Raw genomic sequence first — 20,263 nt, 5'->3', positions numbered from 1 at the left:
GTATTCAAGGAACGGTGGCAACATTCACATGCTCACTTCTCATATCACTCTGAATCAACCCGTGCAAACCTAGAAATCTTTTTACTCTGCTATGTGAGGGGCATGTAATCACTTGAGAGTAGATGATCTATCGACAAAAGGCAATCATTAGAATACCTTTGTGCTCTTCGAAGGTAAAGGAGGTAGCAGAAGGCAGAGTAACTTTGGTTGTAGGAAGCTTATCGGTACTTGCATGTTTTCCCCTTGGGAGCAATCTAGGTCAATGTGAAAGTCATCAGTGGATGGCACTTTTCTTTGCAGCATTTTTTTGTATTTTAGGGGCTTAACATGAAATGTAGATTTAGTTTAAAATAGGTTGTTGATCTTGGTGACTTTGAAGCAGAACTTTCATAAACTACCTGTTTTATTTCTCACTATTGATTTGAAATTTAGGTTTGGGTCATGACATTACATGACTTTGCATCATTGCTGAATGCTGTTAAAGGCTTTGCGTTTTTGTAGAGTGATATTGGCAGCACGGCTGTACTCATTGTCATTATCGCTTAGTGCTGAGGGCCCCTTGGCTGTGGCGGCCTGATCCACATAGTGCTCTGGTGTGTTTGAGCCAATGGTGTTTGTGGTTAAAGAGGACTGGATGAAACTACGGTATGCTAATAATACTCCACTTTGGATGCGGCATTTCAGTTGAAGCTTAAGTACTGGGAACATGGGTCATCCAGCCACGTGTATGCTACATGCTTTTAAAACTTTTTAAGGTCGGACTGTGTTGGCTTAGTTTTTAGGTTTAAAATATGAAGGGAGATGGAACAGTTTTGAGTGGTCTAGCCTGTACAATATCCACACGGCATCTAAAATAGCCTTGCTATCAAGAAGTATATTTTTGTGAAGCTGTCGTCATAGGCTTATGCATGATTGAAAGGTGATGCAGTGTATGTCATGAAAGAAGGCTCCCCCCTTGAATTCTGGTGGATCCTAAGAGACATTTTAATCTTGTCAATTTCATAGTATTGCTTTAGGACCTTTTCATTTCAAATTATTTCCCTGCAGTGCTGAAGGGGATGCCATCCGGGTTTTCGTGAGAATACGCCCACCTGCTGAAGGAACACTCATGCCGGCAGAGGGAGATCCTGGCCTGTGCTTATCTGCCCTGTCTTCCAACACCATACGACTGCATTCCAAACCGGAGCCAAAAATCTTTACTTTTGACCATGTTGCAAAAATGGATGCCACACAGGTAACTAAATGATTCAAGTTAGGGTTGTATCTCGGCTTGGTCTTTTTTAAATTAGGCAGCTGCAATGTCGTCTTTTCAGGGTCATTTTATAATGCAACCCAGTGCTTATTGTTTTTTTTAGCAGAAACGCTGTGCTTGAACCCCTTGCTAACTAAGAAATTCAGTCTTCATCATGCTAACTGGGAAACATGTTTTAGTCGGAAGTGTGGAATATTATAAAATATCTACTTGTGTAAGGGATAGAATGCTTCATAAATCAATTTGCTCTGTATAAAGATCCACCTGTTCTAGTTGATAGAATGCAGCGAGGTGACAAATCATGCCACGTTTGTATTCTAGCAAGACTCATTATCTCGTATTTCTGATTATACTAAATGCTGATCATATCAGGGTCTGTTACTGTCACATATTTGAGTATTTACCCGCTCTGTTCATGACTGGCCTCTTAAAGTGCACATGGTTTTAATTGTACCAATGCTGTCGTCTTCTTTTTTTTCTCTGCTTTGTGATGTTTACACATAGATAAGCTCTGCAATGTCCGAATATAATGGGTATGATTCTCAATGCTATTTACACGTGTTAGCCTGGCTTACACATGCAAAAGTTAGTTTTGCACTCAAGAAGGATTGCTCACATGAAGATTTTCTTGTGAGCAAATCTGCTCACAGGGACTGGAAAAAGGTGGGAAGTGGTAGTTCCAGAGCTGCAATGTCCTGTGACTTTGTTCACACCTCAAACGTACATGTTCAAGAGCATTCACCAACGACTCCTCTGCCAATTCCCACCTTGGAAAAGGTGGAAAATGTACTCCTGACAGGGTCAGGACTAAATAATTTTCCAGATTGTGGTGGGACCATGCCCTCCAAAAATGTAATGTGGGTGAGTAGGGAAAGGAGTTTTGCAATGGGAGTAAATATATCCCTACTGTAGAAAAGCGGGGGGAGGAGCTTTCAATAAGCAAATGTGCACTGCACATTTCTGCATTTTCAACTGTACGTGTGTATGTTTGTTCAGGCTAAAATTTAATTCAGACATTTCTTAGCTGAATTGTTTTTCGGCCTCCTTTCGTAAATGCCTATGCATTCCTAAATCTGCATCAATGCAAGGCCATAGTGCTAAGTGCAGTTTTTTTTACCTTTTTAAAGAACGTTGGTATGTTTGTATTTTTTAAAAACTTTTTACGCTTGAATTTGAATTTTAACATATTTATTAAGCGCGCTTATACCGGGACGGTTTCATGGCGCTAGGCGGCGGTGAACCAGTGGAGGCAGAGAGGAAGGCTAGACTGCTAGGGATCTGGAAAACAGGAAGATCTTGAGATGTTTACGAAATTCCGGATAGGAAGCAGAAGCTCTGAGGGCAAAAGGGAGCCAGTTCCAAAAAGATGGAGCTAGAACCGCAAATCTCGTCCCCCCGGACCTCTGCTTCCTGAAGCGGGGAACTGACAAGAGGGCCTGGTGAGAAGAGCGGAGCTCTCTGGCCGGAAGATAGGAAGATATAGCTTCACAGAGGAAAGCGGGGGCAGTCCCTGACCTAGCCTGATAAGTAATGCAGCCCAACTTGAAAAGAGCCCTCTCCTTCACCGGTAACCAGTGCAAAGATTGCAGCAGAGGGGTGGCATGGTGAAATTTAGGGAGACCGTAAATCAGGCGGGCGGCCTGATTTTGTATCAGTTGAAGCCGGCGGATTAGGTAGTCTGGGGCGCCATTGTAGACCACATTTCCATAGTCAAGGCGCGATAGCACCATGGCCATGGCCATGAGAATGAGCTTGAGGGCGGGAGCAGAAAAAAAACGGGAAACCTTACGAATGGTGCGAAGGGAAAAGAAACAGGAAGACACCACTGAGTGAACCTGCGTGTGAAGAGAGAGCTGGGAGTTGATAAAGATGCCTAGGGTTTTGACCTTAGGAACCGGGAGGGGAGGGGGACCAAGTGAGTGGGGCCAGAAGGAAGGGGACCAAGGACTGCAACCACTCCCAGTCAAAACCAGTTCGGTTTTGTCGGGATTCAGTTTGAGGTGGTTGCAGTTCATCCAGTCTTGGATGAAGAGCATCACCCTCTGGAAGTTCTGGGCAGAGGTGGGGGAGTGGGAGAGGTTAAAGATGAGTTGGAGGTCGTCGGCGTAATTGAACACCGAGACCTCCATCTGCTGTAAAGAAAAAATGAGGGGTGAGATGTATAAATTAAATAACAGGGGAGACAAGGAGGAGCCCAGGGGGACGCCGCAAGTCACTCTGCGAGGAGGGGCAGCAAAGTCTGTCAGATGGACGGCCTGCTCCCTGTCCGTTAAAAAGGAGCGGAGCCAGGCATGGGCCGTGCCCCCAATGCCCGCCGCCTCGACACGGGTCAACAGAATGTCATGGTCCACCGTGTCGAACGCGGCGGACAGGTCTAAGAGGACCAGGGCCTGGGGGAGGCAGATGTCAATGCCCTCCCTCAATTTGTCCATCACCGAAACTACCACCTTCTCGGTTGAGTGCAGCGGACGAAAACCGCCTGACAAGAGGAAAGGCGGCCAGTGGACTCCACAAAGGAGCTCAGAGTCCCGGTAACATGAGCCTCTGAGACCTTTGCCAGGTAAGGGAGAAGGGAAATGGGACGGTAGTTATCCGGCAGAGTTGGATCGGCACCTGCCTTTTTTAGGATCGGAATAATGACTGCTGATTTGTGGGCATTTGGGACGATGCCAGTTTTTAGAGAGTGATTGATTAATGTGAGAGGAGGGGAGTAACAGCTGGAAAAGATCTCTTTCAGGGCAAACGCCGGTCCGATGTCCTGGGGTGAACCTGATTTTACCCGGGCCAGTTAGGGAAGGAGGGTTTCTCGTGTCAAAGGGGGAAGCTGGGTGAGGAAAGGAGCAACGGGGAGCGGGTGAACAGTGATCGATGTCAGGAGTGCGGGAGGGATGTTGGCCTTAATGAGAGCTACCTTCTCAATAAAGAACAAGTTAAGGGAGTTACAGAGTGATTGAGAAGGGGGGATTTTAGAAATCACCCTGTCGGAGGCAGCAAGCTCGTGTACTGTGGCAAATATTTCCTTGGATTGATTTTCCGCTGCCAGAATTCTGCCAGAGAAATACTCAGTTTCTGCTTTTAATATGTCCCTTTTATATTCGTTGAGTACCAGGCAATAGTTTGCTTTGAGAAGGGGACAGTAGGTACGTCGCCACGCTCGTTCTGCTCTGCGCGCCGCCAACTTCTTGTCCCTGAGGAAGGGAGTGAACCATCTGTTGGCAGCATGGGCGCGTTTAATAGCCACTCTCTTAAGGGGAACAAAGCTGTTACACGCCTTTAGCAGCCAGTTATTGATAGCTGTGAGCTGGGCAGGAGGGGGTAGATCACTAAGCTCAGGGCTAGATGCAGCAAGGGAAGAGCAAACATCGGGAAGGTCAGCCTTATCCCACTTTCTGACCCAGGTGTTTTTGGGCAAGGGAGGTTTTGGCGGCCGTCCAAGGTCCAGTGCAAAAGAAATAAGGGAGTGATCTGACCAGGGGCAGGGCGAGGTAGTGGGGGAGTTGGTTGGGATATTGAGGGTCCATATTTGGTCAAGCTGATGACCTTGGATGTGGGTAGGTACAGCAAGCTGGGGAAGGAAATTGAGACTAGTGAGCAGGGCCGTGAACTCTTTAGATCTGGCGTCCTCATCCGGGTCATTCGGCCAGTAGTTTAAGTCCCCGAGAACCAAGACTGCCGAATTGTTCACTGCTAAGGTGGCCAATAGGTCCTCAATAGAAGTAAGGAATTGGGGGGTGGACTGAGGGGGACAATAAATAAGTACACAAGTCAAGGGAACCCCGAATGAAGTAGAACGGACTACTAGACAGTCCACAGCGGGAATAGGGGAAAAGGGTAGTATCTGAAAGTGAAAATCAGAGCGGGTAATCAGGGCGACGCCTCCCCCTGCCTTTCCCCCAGAGCGGTCCATTCTAATGGCCGAGTAGGTCGGGGGCAGCATGGCTAAGAGGCTCGGAAGGGAATCATCCCTAAACCAAGTTTCCGTAAAACAGTAGGTCGGGTTGGCGGGAGTCGAGCAGGTGGAAAAGCTCAAGCTGATGCCCGACCGCAGACCTGGTGTTAAGGAGGATCGCGGTGGTGGTGGGCTGGGGGCTACAGGAGGTGCAAGGATGGATGGAGTTGAGACTAGATGACAGGTGAGCAAGGGGAGGTGGGGCATCAGACAGCTGGTGGGATAACACATCAGGGCGTTTCCTATAGTGTTGCCCTTAAAATAATGGCAAAGTAGTATAAAACCTTTATGTTTTTTAAATACTGACATGCATCAACCATGTTTCACTAATTGTTGCCTCGAAGAAATTGTATTTAAAGTTGGTCTTTATATATGATCAATAGTTTAGAGAAATTGCCTTTGAATCTCCTCCATTTTTTCCCCACAAATTTAAAATGTTGTTGAATACATTTTATATAAAACCAAACACCAGTCTTGCTTTTGTTCTTCTACGTGTATGTGCGTATATTCAGTGAGCAACCATATGTATATTTTTGTGTCGAAATCCCCCTCTGTAAAGCAAGCTGAGATTGCAGCTCACTGTATTTCCTTAGAATGCCCACCCAAATAGTAAAGGCTTTGTAATAATGAACCATATATGCAATTATGAATATCTCCCACACGTGGAAGCATATCTTGGCATCAGACAATCCTCATAACCACAACCATATTGCGCACTGTATGCTGACAGCCAAAGGGTTTGGGTTTACTCGTGCAATAGAAAAAATAAACATGAAACGCTGTTTTTGGCCTCACACTGTATGTCAAGGGTGTTGGGAACTTCACAGTCCTGTGTAGTTCAACAGCATTGCAAGAAACTCTGCTCAGAACTGTTCTGTCCCTATTTGGCAATCCCTTCGGATTCAGTAAAATTCAGACCTCACCAGATGAGCTTGGAAGAAATATAGCCATTATGCCCTCTTCCCCTTTATTCTAAAGGTATGTAGGAGGCTGAGTTAGTATATGGTGCTCACTTCTGTAAGTGTAGCACCCTGCACTAATCCAGACAACCCTCATGGTGATTTTAGTGGTCTTAGCAACCTTAGAAAGCTCTCTAAGTGGTAGCTGTGGAGAGCAGCCTTCAGGCTTAGTCCAGAAGGAGTGTAAAGCAGCTTGTTTTACTAGATCTTCATCTTATTTGACAGGATAAGTGAAAAAAGAACCACACAGTGTATTTATAAACGTATGTATTTATTGTGTCGCTCACTAACACACAACAATATCTCCTACCCAGGAATACATAACACAATGCACTCAATACTTTGCAGTAAAAACAGGTAAATAGCACAAGTACACAGTGGTTGCCTGGGGGAAACCAAACCATATACTAAAATAGTGGGATGCGAACCACGACCCAAGTCAAGACAATACTCAGAAGACTTAAAAGTGCTGGGGACCCAAGGAACCGCGAGGGAGACGATAATGCGAGGTAATATCCTGGTATATAGTGCAGTTAGCACGGGGTCCCTATTGTTTTAAAGGATTATGACGCCATGGCTTCAGCACTGCAAATTGAAATTAAGGAATTACCTTTTTCACAAATCAGATTGAGACCATTGTGTCGCACTTTGTAGCTTTTATCAACTGTCTATACGTAATAATTTTTTGTTGACATTGTCACACAATTCAAGTGACTAGGGTAGGGTTCTGTGTACCCATCCTGAAGAAGAAGCAGCACGCTTCGAAACATGTTGACACACACAGGAGGTCTTGTACATTAATCCAACACACCTCCGCTTCACACATTTTTAATAATACCGGCACGAGGCATATTAAAACTTTCGACTCCACAGGTGGTAGGTATTTTTTAACATTCACTTATCATTCACTCCTGACCCTAGCACTCACCCTCTCTCACACTACACATAGTGGCAGCACCAGTGCTCCCGCGTATCCGCTAGTAGTAGCACGCCGCGTTCCGTAGAGGGATGCAAAGACCCCTATGATGAAGCATGACACCAAGGGCCCTTTTGGTGTGCGAGGGGTATTTAAGAAACACAATGTGCTTCCCACCAATGTAGGAAACACACCTGACCCATGATCAATCGTCATTCATCGCAATCTCCCTTGGTTGGATCCTTTTGTTTATAAATAATTGTGAGGGGAGGTTGAATCCACCCTAGGTGTTCATGTAGGACACCCTCTCTCTCTCTACTCCCTCCTTTGGTATTTATTGACCCAGGGAACCACCGGAGGTAAGTAACCAGGAACGATACAAAGAGTCCTCGGGTCTAGTGTGCTTGAAGAGCATCACACAAGACAAAGGGACAGATAACCAGTCACTAGTGAGAGTCCTTTAATTAGAGCAAAATCCCATCACCCACCGAAGTGGCATCATCTGGGATTCTCCTCTTGGCTGAGACACCTAGCCCTGCCAAGAGAAGAATCCCAATACTCTTTGTATTGTGCAGTAACTCCTGGGGAATCTGTCCGCACTGGTCTTCAAATTGCCCTTGAACCCCCCCCCACCCCCCCCTTTTCCCAGTTTTTGTTTTTCAAGTAACCAGGAACCCCACAGTGGCAGTGTGCAGAGTGGGAACACGACTCCATGCTCAATTCAAGTCAATAGGTAAGTTGAGGTTGCAATTTTAAAGAAGGTCCCTCTTCAGTAGAACATGAAGAAACCCCATGGAAGACAGAGGTTGGAGAGCCACCCTACCCGTGGATACCCTAGGAACCAGGATACCTACACCAGGAAAGCTGAGTGCATAGGTGCCAAGTGGCGTCTGAAACCTCAGTCGAACTTAATTGAGGACGTGTGGAAGATTCCGCTAGCGAAGTGTCCGGTAGAACCCAAAGGTTGGATTTAAGATGAAAAGCACCTGCAAGCAGAGAGGACAGAGTCTATACCATTTAGTAGTGACTAGGAGGCATGGAAGACGAATGCCTACTGAAGTCAGGTGTTGCAGGAGTGTTGATGGTGACCTTGGAGGTGCAGCTGTGTGGACCAGGTGACGCAGTGGAAGACAAGGAGCCGTTCTCTAGCTGTCCCACGTCGGATGTCGAAAGTTGTGGGATCTGTGTTCGTCGGAAGCACAAACAAGCCTTGGCAATGGCAAACAATGTGGCAAGCGAAAAAGGTGCAGTGTCTGTACCAGCAAGATCCAAGGGGCTCACCACAAGCAGGGGAGCCGGAGAAGGCCCGAGCAATCAGGGGAACCCACGGAAGTAAAAGAAAACCCTCAAGAGGACCCCCAGGCCAGAGGCACTGGAGTCGCAAGAGGACCTTGAGCAGCTCACCAAAGATGCAGGCCCAGGGTGCAAGGGATGTGGTGAGGATGAAGTTCTTGATCACTGGAGATGCTGGAAGTGGGGGCTATTTTCAGCCTGGAGATTTCAGAGAAGAGAGCCAACAAGCCTTTGTAACGACAAGTCGATGCGGGGCACAGGGGTTCGGTCCCTGCGGTTCCGACGAGGGATACTGGCCTCCAACTCGGTGAGAAGGCAGTGCAGACCTCGAGGGAGTTGAAGAATCACCACCTGTGTTGCTGAGCCTTTCGGAGTCCATGGGAGCCTAGGATCAGCAGACCGGTCAACTGTGTTGCGGTGCCTGCAGATGCAGTGAAGTGACTCCTTCACTTCAAGAGATTCCTTCAGGTGTCTTGGATGTCCACATGTCTTGGAAGGATCCTCTATGGATCACAGGCCCAGATGTTGCAGAAGACTTTTATGACGACTAGACCAGTTGCAGTCTTGATGTCCAGGTCAAAGTCCAGCGAAGTCCAGAGTGCCCAGACGGTCGAAGATGAAGTGGTGTCTTGATATGAATCGTGTCCCATGACGAATCAAGGGAACCACCCACAGTTAGCCCTTAAGTACCCTAAGCAAAGGGCTGGGACGATTCAGGGGTGCCTCCCAGAGGAGGGGCTGGACAGTGGAGAAGATACTCCCTTGTCCTTTCTCCAGTTTCGCGCCAGAGGGGGAGCCAACAGCTCCCTGATCTTGCTTGAACTGGAGTATGCACGGAGGGCACCAAATGTGCCCTTCAAGCAGTCTCACTGGCGTTGGCTAGCACCCCCACCCTGCCCTAATACTCTAAACCCTGTCTGGGAGGTGGTCACACCTCCCGGTGACAGGATATCTATTGTTCTGCTCTCCCCTGCTCAAGCTTGGCTCAGCAGCAGGAGGGCAGAAACGTGTCTCTGGTTGGCAGCTTACACAAACTGCAATGGCAGGTCTGTGAGAACAGTTAGAGTGGTCTCCCATGGGTGGCATAATACATGATCATCCCATGGGGGACCCCTGGTGTATCTATGCCCTGGGTACCTTAGTACCATACACTAGGGACTGATAAGGGTACACCAGTGCCAAATCTGAGATGTACCCAAGTACTTACCGTAACCAATTTAGGGGAGACAGCACAGAGACTGGGGACCTGATTAGCAGGATCCTAGTCGAACTAGTCAGCAACAGCATAACACCTGGCAAAAAGTGGGGGTAACCATAAAAGCGGATTTTACAGGGTGGGTAGATGTGTCTATCCCTGTATTGTGGTCCTGAGAAAATGAGTCTTCCTATATTGCCATGTGGAGGTTAAATAGACCCCAGCTGGTCGAAGTATTCTTTTCCTTCCAGACTTTGTATCAGGACAACAGCCATCTGTTTTTCTCCCCAGTGCGTGGAACTAATAGTGCTTAAGAGGCAAGAAGTGCAAATTTGATTGTTCGGACTACCCTTCAATGCCCTTGTGTGGTATCAAGAGCGAAGAATCTACTACGCATATGCGTTGCATATGTCAAAGGGCAAGTGTGGTGATAGTGATTCCGGAAAGAATGGGGTAAAGGAATTATCTAGTTTGTGACCAAAACAGACGACTAATTTTTTTGCCTACAAAATCCATTTGGCACTTTTAGAGAATGCATCGAATCGTTGTTGGAATTTCACAGGTTCCAAATAGTAGATCAATATGCCCCTTCCAACCAGAGACCTTCCTCAGTGCTTCTCTAATGTTGCCATCTTTGCAATTGAAACTGTCTGGTCCAAGTACAGAAAGAGTAGAAAAGAACACTATAGTTGCATTTCTAATGCATTCCTTCTTCAGGTATGGTATTCTTTTCGATTTGGAGGAAGTCGAATGCTTGACAAAGCACAACAAAGTGCTTTAATTCCTCTTGCTCATCAGAAAAGACACTCCTCAGCTGTACCCATGAGTATTTTTGATGGGCTGCAGGTGTGAAGCTGTTACTCTGGCTCTGCCTTCATTTATGTGAATTGGACAGTTTGGAGGTATCATTTCGGTCTTCCGTAGATGTCATGAATATCTCACATGGGCAAATAATTCAGTTTCTCCAATCTCATTGCATCTTCCTTCCCTTGCTTTCCTGCGAGACTGTGCAGTTTCCAAGCATTCAGCCAGGATTGCATGCTGGTGAGTTCCAGCCTTTAATGGTGAGTTTGGAGTGAACTTACCTTTTGAGTGGCCTCCTTGACTTCGCATGGTAGAAAACTGGCACCTATTTCTTCTTTGTTCAACAAGAAGGCTGTTGGCCTTGAATTTGTTACCTTGACTGTGCGGTTGATGGTGGGGCAAAGAAAATAAGAGTGATTCAATGCTTTAAATAGCTGTGGGCAGCACATTGTTCAGGGTTGTGCATGGTTTACCTACAACACAGTAAATTGCCCCCTACAATTGTAAAATACTCCCAATCTTCTGCTGATAAATAGGCCTGCTAAATTGTGTGAAATAGGTCATCGTGGTAAACGGTAGGGTCTTCATTGGGAGAAATAACTAGTGATTCAAGGGAGAGGCCTCACTGTTCTAATTAAATATATTAGTCCACATCTGCAACATCTTCTCCTGATAAATATAATTTGTGTGTGCTACCTGCAGTATATTTTATATAATTACACAGTGGGTTAGTGTAAGACTGTTTTATAATTAATAAACAGTTGTATCTACACACAAGTATAAAGAAAAATATCAACATTCAATTAACGAAGTAATAACGAACTTATCCAAAGCTGAAATTAGTAATATGTGATTATGGGTAGATTAATGAGCAAAGTGTCTCAAATCTAATAAGGGAGAGGCAATGGAATAATGTTGTTTATTCCAAGTAAAATGGACTCTGGACAATGAGGAATAGAGGGAAGAATATATGGGAACCTTGGGGACTCCGCATGTGACTAGATAGGTGGGAGCAAGTAAGTCCCGAGTCTTTGAATGAGATCAAAATGGAAGAGAGGCTGGTGAAAGTCTTCATGCTGGGTGATCCCCTAGCTGCTGTTTTCAGAAAAGCTTCACATGTGTTGGAGCAGTCTCTGTTCCATGTGCCTTATTGATTGGTGCAAAGGCACATACTTGCTTTCTCAGGGATTTTTGAAGTTGGGCTTTGACCGCCTTTTCTACATTTTAGCATTCCTAGAAGCTTTGCAATGATGCGATAATTGGTGGTGTCTGTGGGGTCAAGTGTGGCATTTGTTGTTGGAGTAATACGGGACTATTTCAAGGAGGGTAGGAGTACTCTGTTATGCTGTGAGATGTTGGCTTAAGGGGGCACTGGTCCAGCCAGCATCTCTGCATGAGTTGCAGCAACGGTGGTAAGACCAGAATTGACTGCGTGTTTCATAGTCTAAACCTCTGGGAGGATGGTTTCCAGTTAATGCCTGTTAACAGTTAAGCTGCAGGTAAGTGTCTGGTTGTATGACTAGGGAGTGTTTGTTTTTGTGTGTGCTTGATTGCTGAGGGCTATAATTGCCCTGGTTTTCTTTAAAAACCATTTTTTTTTCAAACGAAGGATGTGCCTAGGGAGTGGCAGACGTCTTGTGTCTGTGGCATGGGTGAACTGGTGCCTTTGGTAAATGTTTGCAATACCTTGAAGATGTCACATTTCAGAATGCTCCCATTGATGCTCATTCAATGAATACATAGACTGATATGACATCTATAACTTTTTGAATCGAAGTATTCTTTTTGTTATGTGTCTTTTGATGTTTGCGTGTGCGATCTAATTGCTAGGCTTGACATTTGCACCGTGTTTTTGGGATTGACATTCTGTTTTTGAGTTCACGTAGGTTTCAATGAACAATGGGTGGTTGTTAACTCTACCTTTGTCTTGGAGAGGGCGCTGGGGTTTAATGATGGCTGAATTGAGTGTATTCAGGAAGGGTTTGGAGCAGGGTTAGGTTTTCAGATTACTTGTTTTTTTTTTAAATTCTTTTAAGATTGAAACACTCACCAACTGCGTTCATTGCCACATAAATTATGATATACTAACAAGTAGGTGATAACATTTACCTAACCCATCTGTAACCTACTGGGACCGAGTCAGGTTCCTCTGTTGATCGCAGTACAGGATACCTGTTCGTTCTCTTGCTAGATTAAAGACACATCGCTCGTAATTCCACTCCTGTTCGTTTTCTACTTCCTCGTATTTGGATAAGATTCCCGTTACTTCATTAATTGAATTTTCTTTATTTTCGTCTTTTTGGCCTGCCAATTTTTAATTTGTCTTAACTTTGACTACTTTTTATAGTCGCCACATGTAATCCATTTTAGTTGTAATATGGATGTTCAGGGTCTGCATTGTACAAATACATTTTTCTATCTTGGATGTTTACTTTTTTGTTTTATTTCTCCTAGGAATCTGTGTTTTCGATTGTGGCCAAAAACATTGTGGAATCCTGCATGAACGGTTACAACGGGACCATCTTTGCCTAGTAAGTAGCTGCAATTGTGTTCTGAAGTACAAGGCATATGTAGGAGGCGGTTTCCGCACACGCATGAAGCAGGGAGACAATTTGTGGTGGTTCAAGTAACTTTTAATTGCGAAGAGAGCGCGCTGGGGTCACTCCCACACAGAAGCACTACTGCGTAGGCATGCTGGGCCCACGCCGGTCACGTGGTCTAGCCACTAGAGTGCTACATCACAGCATACCCCATTACTTTAGTAACTTTAGGTGTATTGTTAGTCAACTATTTCAATTTTCAACATTTGAAGTTGGTTTTGACGTCTGATTCATTGACTGCGCCCAACAGGCGACTCACTCACAACTTTCTTTATGACCCCACTGGGTATCCACCCAAAGGTTTGGAAAACCTTGCATTTATAGGATACTGAAGTTACACAAACTATCAACATTCTATAGTGTCTATGGAAGGAGCTACTTCCTTTGTTTTGTTGAGGGTACTTCCAGTGCTTTACCGCTAATGCTGTTGCCAACCACCGAACTGAGCTGTCCATTATGTAAAGAGGATCGATTTAGATACTGTCATCGCCAGAACATTAAGGAATGAATGACAACAGCAAATGATTTTGAAGGCCAACCCATGGCAATGGTAGCTGGTTAAAATCGATATTTCCGCTGCATTTTTTCCTTTTTATAACTATATGTTATTCAGCCATTTCATTTGCCTAGTTATGTAATCCTCATTACAAGTTTATTGCGTTGTGCATTATTGCACTGTTTGAGACTTGAGGTATGGCAGTTCTTCGACATACCAAATTTTATTATTCACTTACTATATTGCACGGTCTGACCCTTGAAGAGCATGAAAATGTATGTAAGGTCGTAAGTCCAGCAAGTTCTAGTGCTGAGGGAAGTGAGATGGGTGGGGACTGCAGCTTTGGTGTCAAGTGCAGGTGAAAGTAGGCTAAGGGTAAGAATGCTGGATTTGAGGGTGATTTTGTAGTTGTAAAGGAAGGAAGCAGGGAAGTTAAAGGGCTGGTTGATGAAGTGGTTGAGGTAAATGTCCAGCAGAAACGGTTGATAGGGAAATGGGTGTGACACAGGGTGTGTATGGGGTAAATTCATTATTATTTTTCATGTGGCAATTAGACATACACACCTTTCCTTGGCTTCCAATTATTTTTGAGGGAGGATCTCATCCTGTGGTGCGTAGATATTCTACTGGTTGCATTCTGGATCTCAGTGTAACCAAATGTTAGTGATCATTGATCATTATTGTCCTTGATTGTGACCTTGCTTAACCAACTGCAGTACAGAAAAGTAGAAATAAGGTAACAGTACATATTTTACATCAAACATGAAGTGGTGGGAATACATATCTGGTGCAAAAACACTCGCTAGTGATTATTAGGCCAGGGCAAAGTATTGGTTATGCGACATAATCTCTCATAATCGCCGACATGTTCTTGTTGCCCTTTAGACACTTCAAGCTCGAAATTACACCACATCGTGTACGTTTATTTGGGGTAAAATCGTATCTCGGTACATCCTGAACGGAACAGAATGCAAGCGGCTGCATTTGTAAGTGTAGTGCTTTTTAAGCGCAAAATATGTCCTCGGGTCAAAAATGGCCCTGAGGGGACATTTCATACTAAGAAATTACTTTAAACGCAGAGTTTCCTGCTTTGTGGAAAGTTTCCATCATTACATTAAAGGGAAATTACTATAATTTTGCATATGCCTACAAAGCTTTAGCCGTGACGTTAAGCGTCAAATATTTAGTATTCTAATTCAGAGCAGCAGATTGCTTATATTGGTTCCTAGATTTACTTTAAAGGGACTGTTGCTCTCGTTTTTAGTAAGATATGTGTGCTAACACACTCCCATGATGAAAGTGTTCGTGTTCTGAGCGTTGAGATACTTTTTTGAGGGTGGGGTGTGGTACCCGGTTTATGAATATGCACGGCTTCCCATGCTGGAGTAGATCTTTCTCGTGTATTTACATCGGCCTAACAAAATCCGTATTCTGGTAAAATGGCGAAATCATGTAGGCATTCTAATTCATTCAGTTTGAAGTTACTCCGGTGAATGAATGATCCTTCAAAACATTGTCAAGTTGCCGCCTGCCCCACCTTGGCAGTTCCGAAAGTTTATAGATCTTGTTGGTGCTTTCGATGCAATGAGTAAGTTTGAACTAAAACGCATTGTGTGACGTGCGATCATGACGTATGATTGTCTTTCTGTTAATGGCTGTTTGAATGTGTGTGCAACAAAAATACAGACTCTATAGAATTGAGTCAAAGCTCTTCTAGAACCAAATGTCTGCATGAGTTTAATCCAATATTGAATAAAATTGATCTGTATTGTGACTTGTGAAACATTGCACAACGTTTCAATGATGGGGCTTGTGACCAGGTAAGATTTAGAAAAAATCATGGAATAGATAATCCAATTAGGATAGAACAGATCCATAACGTGTTCTATTATTTATTTGTTTTCTTTCTTTCTTTTTTGCTCCTTTCTTTCTCAATAGTGGTCAGACTGGATCAGGCAAAACCTTCACAATGTTGGGTGAGTAGATTTACTTATTTATAATGTTTCAGAACTTTGAGGCCATGGAAAGCATACTCGTGGTGACGCATTGTCACCAACAGCCACCTTTTAGATGGTTTATAACAGTGGTCTTCAAACTTTTTAATGCCGCGCCCCCCCCAGTGAAAAAATTTAAGTCATCAGGCCCCCCCTTCATAATTATTCTATTACGATATCAATGTTTAAATATGTCTTGCCTTAAACACAAAACATTTTCAAATATTGCAGGTAATTTGTAAACGGCATTCTGTTATCATTTTAAAAATGAAACCAATTACATGATTGCTTAAAAATAAAGCACTACTTTCAGCTTAATGTTTCTTTTGGTCAGAGCCTGGGCCCCCCCTAGGATCACTTGAGGCCCCCCTAGGGGGGCCCGCCCCCCAGTTTGAAGATCTCTGGTTTATAAGATATGTGCCAGATCTGTTGGGTTGAGGCCGTTATGGCATAAAGCCAGCAGGGGCTACTATACGTCAATCCTAGGGGAAGGGTCCTTTGCCACTGATATCCCGGGCCACGTATTACTATGGCTTTTCAGACTGGCCAACATACAACCACTTCAGCTCTTTACTGTCAGTTGGAGCAATGCTGTGCAGTGTCAGGCTTCTCTGGGTGGTAGTGTGGGGAGCTCGAGCTCTGAATTCAACAAGCCTATGGCAGCACCATAACTCATTGTCCAACTCAGTACTTCACTGTTAAAAAGAAAAGTAACTTTACTACATATAAGAAATTCGGTTATTAGTTGCAAAGTTTGTGAGTCCTTCAAAAGTAATAAGGCTGCATGTTTCTCTTTTATTGGGAACTAAGAACCCCATTGTAGCATTCGACTCTCTCAGGGTAGCGAAGCAGAGCAGTGATAGTCCTACTTGAGGAAAGGTGGTATGGAAATACCTTTGGTGATAGCCTAATATCACTTCACACCTCTAGTTGATACTGAACCCTAGAACCGAAAGACCCCCATCTACGCTAGATTTAATATCTCAATATAAGGGGGTATCTTTATCAATAAGGTGGGCCCCACTGGCTTTGTCAGGGTGCCGCCACACTAGTAAAAGCAGACACATGCTATAATTCACCCTTGCAACACCATTCAAATCAATGGGGACAAAACCAATATGTAATACTGGTTATAACCCACCATTGAAGTCAAAGTTGGTACGAACAACATTCAGTAGTATTCATTATACTGTAAAACCTTGCATTATCGACAATCAACATTGTCGACGAAGTATTGAGTTGAATCTCATGTTTCATTGTATTTCTTGTACTTTAAACTATGCTGCTACTGTAGTATTAGGACCAAACTTCGGGCCCGCATTGTAGAGCCTGGGAGTTTAAACCTTCAGTTCCCAGAGAGCTTAAATTAATGCCTAAGCTCTCCCTGGGTCTGGAAAGCAACCCCCAGGGAGAACTAGGGCAACATTGCCAAACACGTGTTGGAGACTCACCTTCCATGCTACTGGCTGCCCCACAAAACCCAACATTACAGTTGTGAGCAAAGAAATGCACACTCACAGGGGCTTATGGGATGCTTCTCAGTCCTCAGTTTTGAATAATTGAGTGGGTTTATTTGCTCTTTTTTAAAACGGCCTTGTGCCACACTTTCTTTGTGTATGTGTGTCTTTATTTATTTTTTATAAAGACGTGTTGACATGGTGGAGGGGCAAGTCCAAAGTCCTTGTGGCCCTTGATGGTTCTTTACATGCCTTCATGGTTTGAGGTAGAAAATTCGTAGTGGATCACAGATGTAAAACGTGTGTCTCGCTTCTGTCATTACATTGTGGTCCGTTTGGGAGCAAGTATTGTTTTCTGGGGGTGCGTGTTTGGCACCAATGCATGGCTATGCGTCTCTTAGCCAACAGAAATGCTGTAGTCGCTAGTTAATGGAACTACACTCATGATTGCATGTTTACACTAACATTGATACCTCACTGGACCCTGTAGATGTATGTAGGGCAACATTTTACATTGGTGCAGGTTTTGCTTATAATGTGTAATTGAGTTAAGCCCCATAGACTTCTAGTAAGGACTACAGACTTACACTATGAATGCCCACTCACAATATGAGGCCTTCCTAAGAACCACACCAATCCTCGATGGGCCCCTCTGCTATAGGCTACCTGTCCACAGATTTTGGGTTTCAAGACTGTCTCACACGCGTAGCCTACATGTGTGGTCACAGTGGCTTAGGCCATCTGTGTTCTCAATCCTTGTCGCTGCAGCAGTGGGCAGCTATGATTCTGTGGTTCCCATCTGGTAGTGCAAATCAGAGAGTCAGTCTCCCTCCAACACCTGTGGCACTCAACTCCCTTGCTTGTCCTCCTGCAGACCCCTGCTTTCCTGTACATGGCTCCTCCTAAACCGTGGCTGTTCCTAAAGGGTTGGAAGGCTCCTTTGCTCTCTCAGCAGGCATGCTGGCTTCTAGGTGTTTCAGGTTAGATGAACAGATTCTTCCAGCAATGCACCTGTGGAAAGCTGGCAGTGAGGCAGACACAAGCTCTTGTCACACAGCAGTCCTCTGAGTACCCTGTGGAGCACTCTCTTCCATGGGTATAGAGAACATGGAACTGGAACCACAAGTGGGTCCCACTTCTATACAATCAAAGCAGAAGGAAGATGTGGGGCCATTTTCTGCACGTTTAGACCCAGTATATGGTGTTACTCTTTCAAAGTGTCTTCTCCAGGATGCTCTCCAAACACGGGCATTGTGTAGATTGATGCTCCTTGCAGCAAGGTAGTGTCCAGCCTGGAGCCTTCACAACAAGGTGTGAGCTTTCTGCACCTGGCTGTCAACCACACTAAAGAGTGATCAGGGGAAAAACAAAAGGCTGGATTAATGCAAGGGGTTCATTTCACCTTGAACAGACTGCCACCTCATTCTTCACCCCCACCTTACTCAACTGGCAGTGCTACCTGAAGACTGATCAATAACATCTCTCCACAAAAGGCCTAATCTAATTGCTGAAGGAATCTTTTCTCTTCTCTTCCAACACCAGTGTATAGGTCTCCTCCTTGTCTGGAATGTCAGCAACACACTTCTACTGTATGGGAACATCCTCTCCATCGTGTGCACCAGGCCAGTGCAGGGCTTCCAAATCGATCTTACTGGCCCCCCATTTCTCTGGCCCACTCATACATGCAATGCATGTACCATGCAAGCCACATACACAACCATGCACAATATACACTTAATATTAGCACTATGATCTGGGTTAGTACGGAGAAGCAGACACTTAGTCAAGTGAATCTGTAGCCCTCCACTCACCTAGTTAAAAAGACTGGTCCTAGCTAAGGTTTCCAAAAACAGTGTGCTGCCATCGCCACTCTTTGTACTAAATCCATGACTGATGGTTGTCTGCTGTCCTTGCAGTGAGGGCACCCTTGGTGTACCTCTCTAGGTCACAGGACCGGTCCAGGACCTCCTCCTTGTCAAGGGACAGACCTGGCCTTCTAAAATTAGTGTGAGGCTAGAAGGAAATAAAAAACAAATTAAAGAAGAACATAGTTGGGCACTTAGGGCAGGGAAACACAACTGTATAAAATTGGGCACAACTGTGTACTGTTTTTTGTTGTTTGTTTTTTCTTCTATCATAACTGCAACAGAAACATTCCCAGTCTCTTATCAATCCCTGCTTTTCCTTTGCGCCCAGCTGAGCTTGAGAACTGCTTTGCCTCCATCCCTAGAAAGGTCTGTCTTTACCCCCACCTTTGTTCCCCCTAAACCAAAACTAATGTGGTCCTGCTACTTTAATTGTGTCTCTGCAGTATTTTATTAAAGCTATGTTTGCCAACTTCAAATATTCAAGTAAGCCCTTTTCCATAGCCTGCTTCCTGTTCGTTGTGCTATCGTGTGAAGACTCTAGTGAGCCCTGGTGAGCTCGAGAATCTAGTAACTTCTGTCCCACAACCTTTCCCTTAGTGGTAATCTCCCCGTAACATTCACCCAGTTATGCATCAACGGTAGTGCATGGAAGCAAGGGCGCAGTTAGTTTATCTGAGGAAAGTGCGTTTTCTGCTACCTTCGGTTGTTCTTTGCATTTTGTCTCTTGTGTCTGTGTCTCTCCTCGCGATTTGGTTCTCCCATCTGTCTCTTTCGAATCTTCTCCTAAGGGCGTGCCTACCATTGTGCTAATTAGGGGTCTTGGTCTTTTTTGTTGGCCTCTTGAATGTGTCTGCTGTATGTTTTTTGTTCTTTGATGGTTGGGCCTTACTTCCAACAATGACTAGTCTCTGGTCGGTTTCATATCCAATGTTTACTCTGATGATTCAATTACTTTGTACTTGTCCCGACAGATCACCATTAGCTTGTCAGGATACAGCAGCATGTATTTAAGTTCTATAGCTCTCACGTTTTGCTTCACCTAGTTTTGTTTTCAGTTGTGGACCACTTTTGTATAGTCTGGGAAGGCTAATCTGTTCTGCGCTAAAAGGAGCACCTCACCTTTGATTTATAACTTCCCTGAGGATCATATCTTTATTTAGGTAGTTGAAAAAATGGGCTGTCATTGGTCTTAGGGTGGATGCTGGAGGTGGTCTTGCTGTCACTGCCCACTGCCCCATGTGCCCTTTCTATGATAAAACAAGGCAAGAAATTATCCACAGTTATGACTAGGGGCAGCCAGTTTCTAAAGAAGTCTGTCTGGTCCTTCCCTTCTGTGCGTTTTGGAAAACTAATAAATCTGAGTTTGCTTCTTCACTAGCAGCCTTCTGCATCTTCCACTCGCAGTGCCAGGTCTTCTTGTAACAGTAGCAGCGATGTCACTGTTTTCGTGCTCTCCTTAACAGATATCTTCAGGCCCTGA

General features: G+C 44.7%; 1 protein-coding gene across 1 annotated transcript in view; it reads left to right on the top strand.

The window, feature by feature from the left end:
- Positions 1 to 20,263, top strand: part of KIF15 (kinesin family member 15) — a 927,627-nt gene that overhangs the window by 84,394 nt on the left and 822,970 nt on the right. Inside the window, exons 3-5 of the mRNA XM_086941724.1 lie at positions 1,048 to 1,234; positions 12,823 to 12,899; positions 15,403 to 15,440. Of these exons, the coding sequence (XP_086797850.1) occupies positions 1,048 to 1,234; positions 12,823 to 12,899; positions 15,403 to 15,440 (302 nt within the window). The remainder of the gene's footprint in view (positions 1 to 1,047; positions 1,235 to 12,822; positions 12,900 to 15,402; positions 15,441 to 20,263) is intronic.

Source organism: Lissotriton vulgaris, chromosome 10 (genome assembly GCF_964263255.1).
Source record: "Lissotriton vulgaris chromosome 10, aLisVul1.2, whole genome shotgun sequence".
NCBI classification, from domain to species: domain Eukaryota; kingdom Metazoa; phylum Chordata; class Amphibia; order Caudata; family Salamandridae; genus Lissotriton; species Lissotriton vulgaris.
Note: the sequence above shows the minus strand (reverse complement) of the source record. Positions and strands in the feature narration are given on the sequence as shown.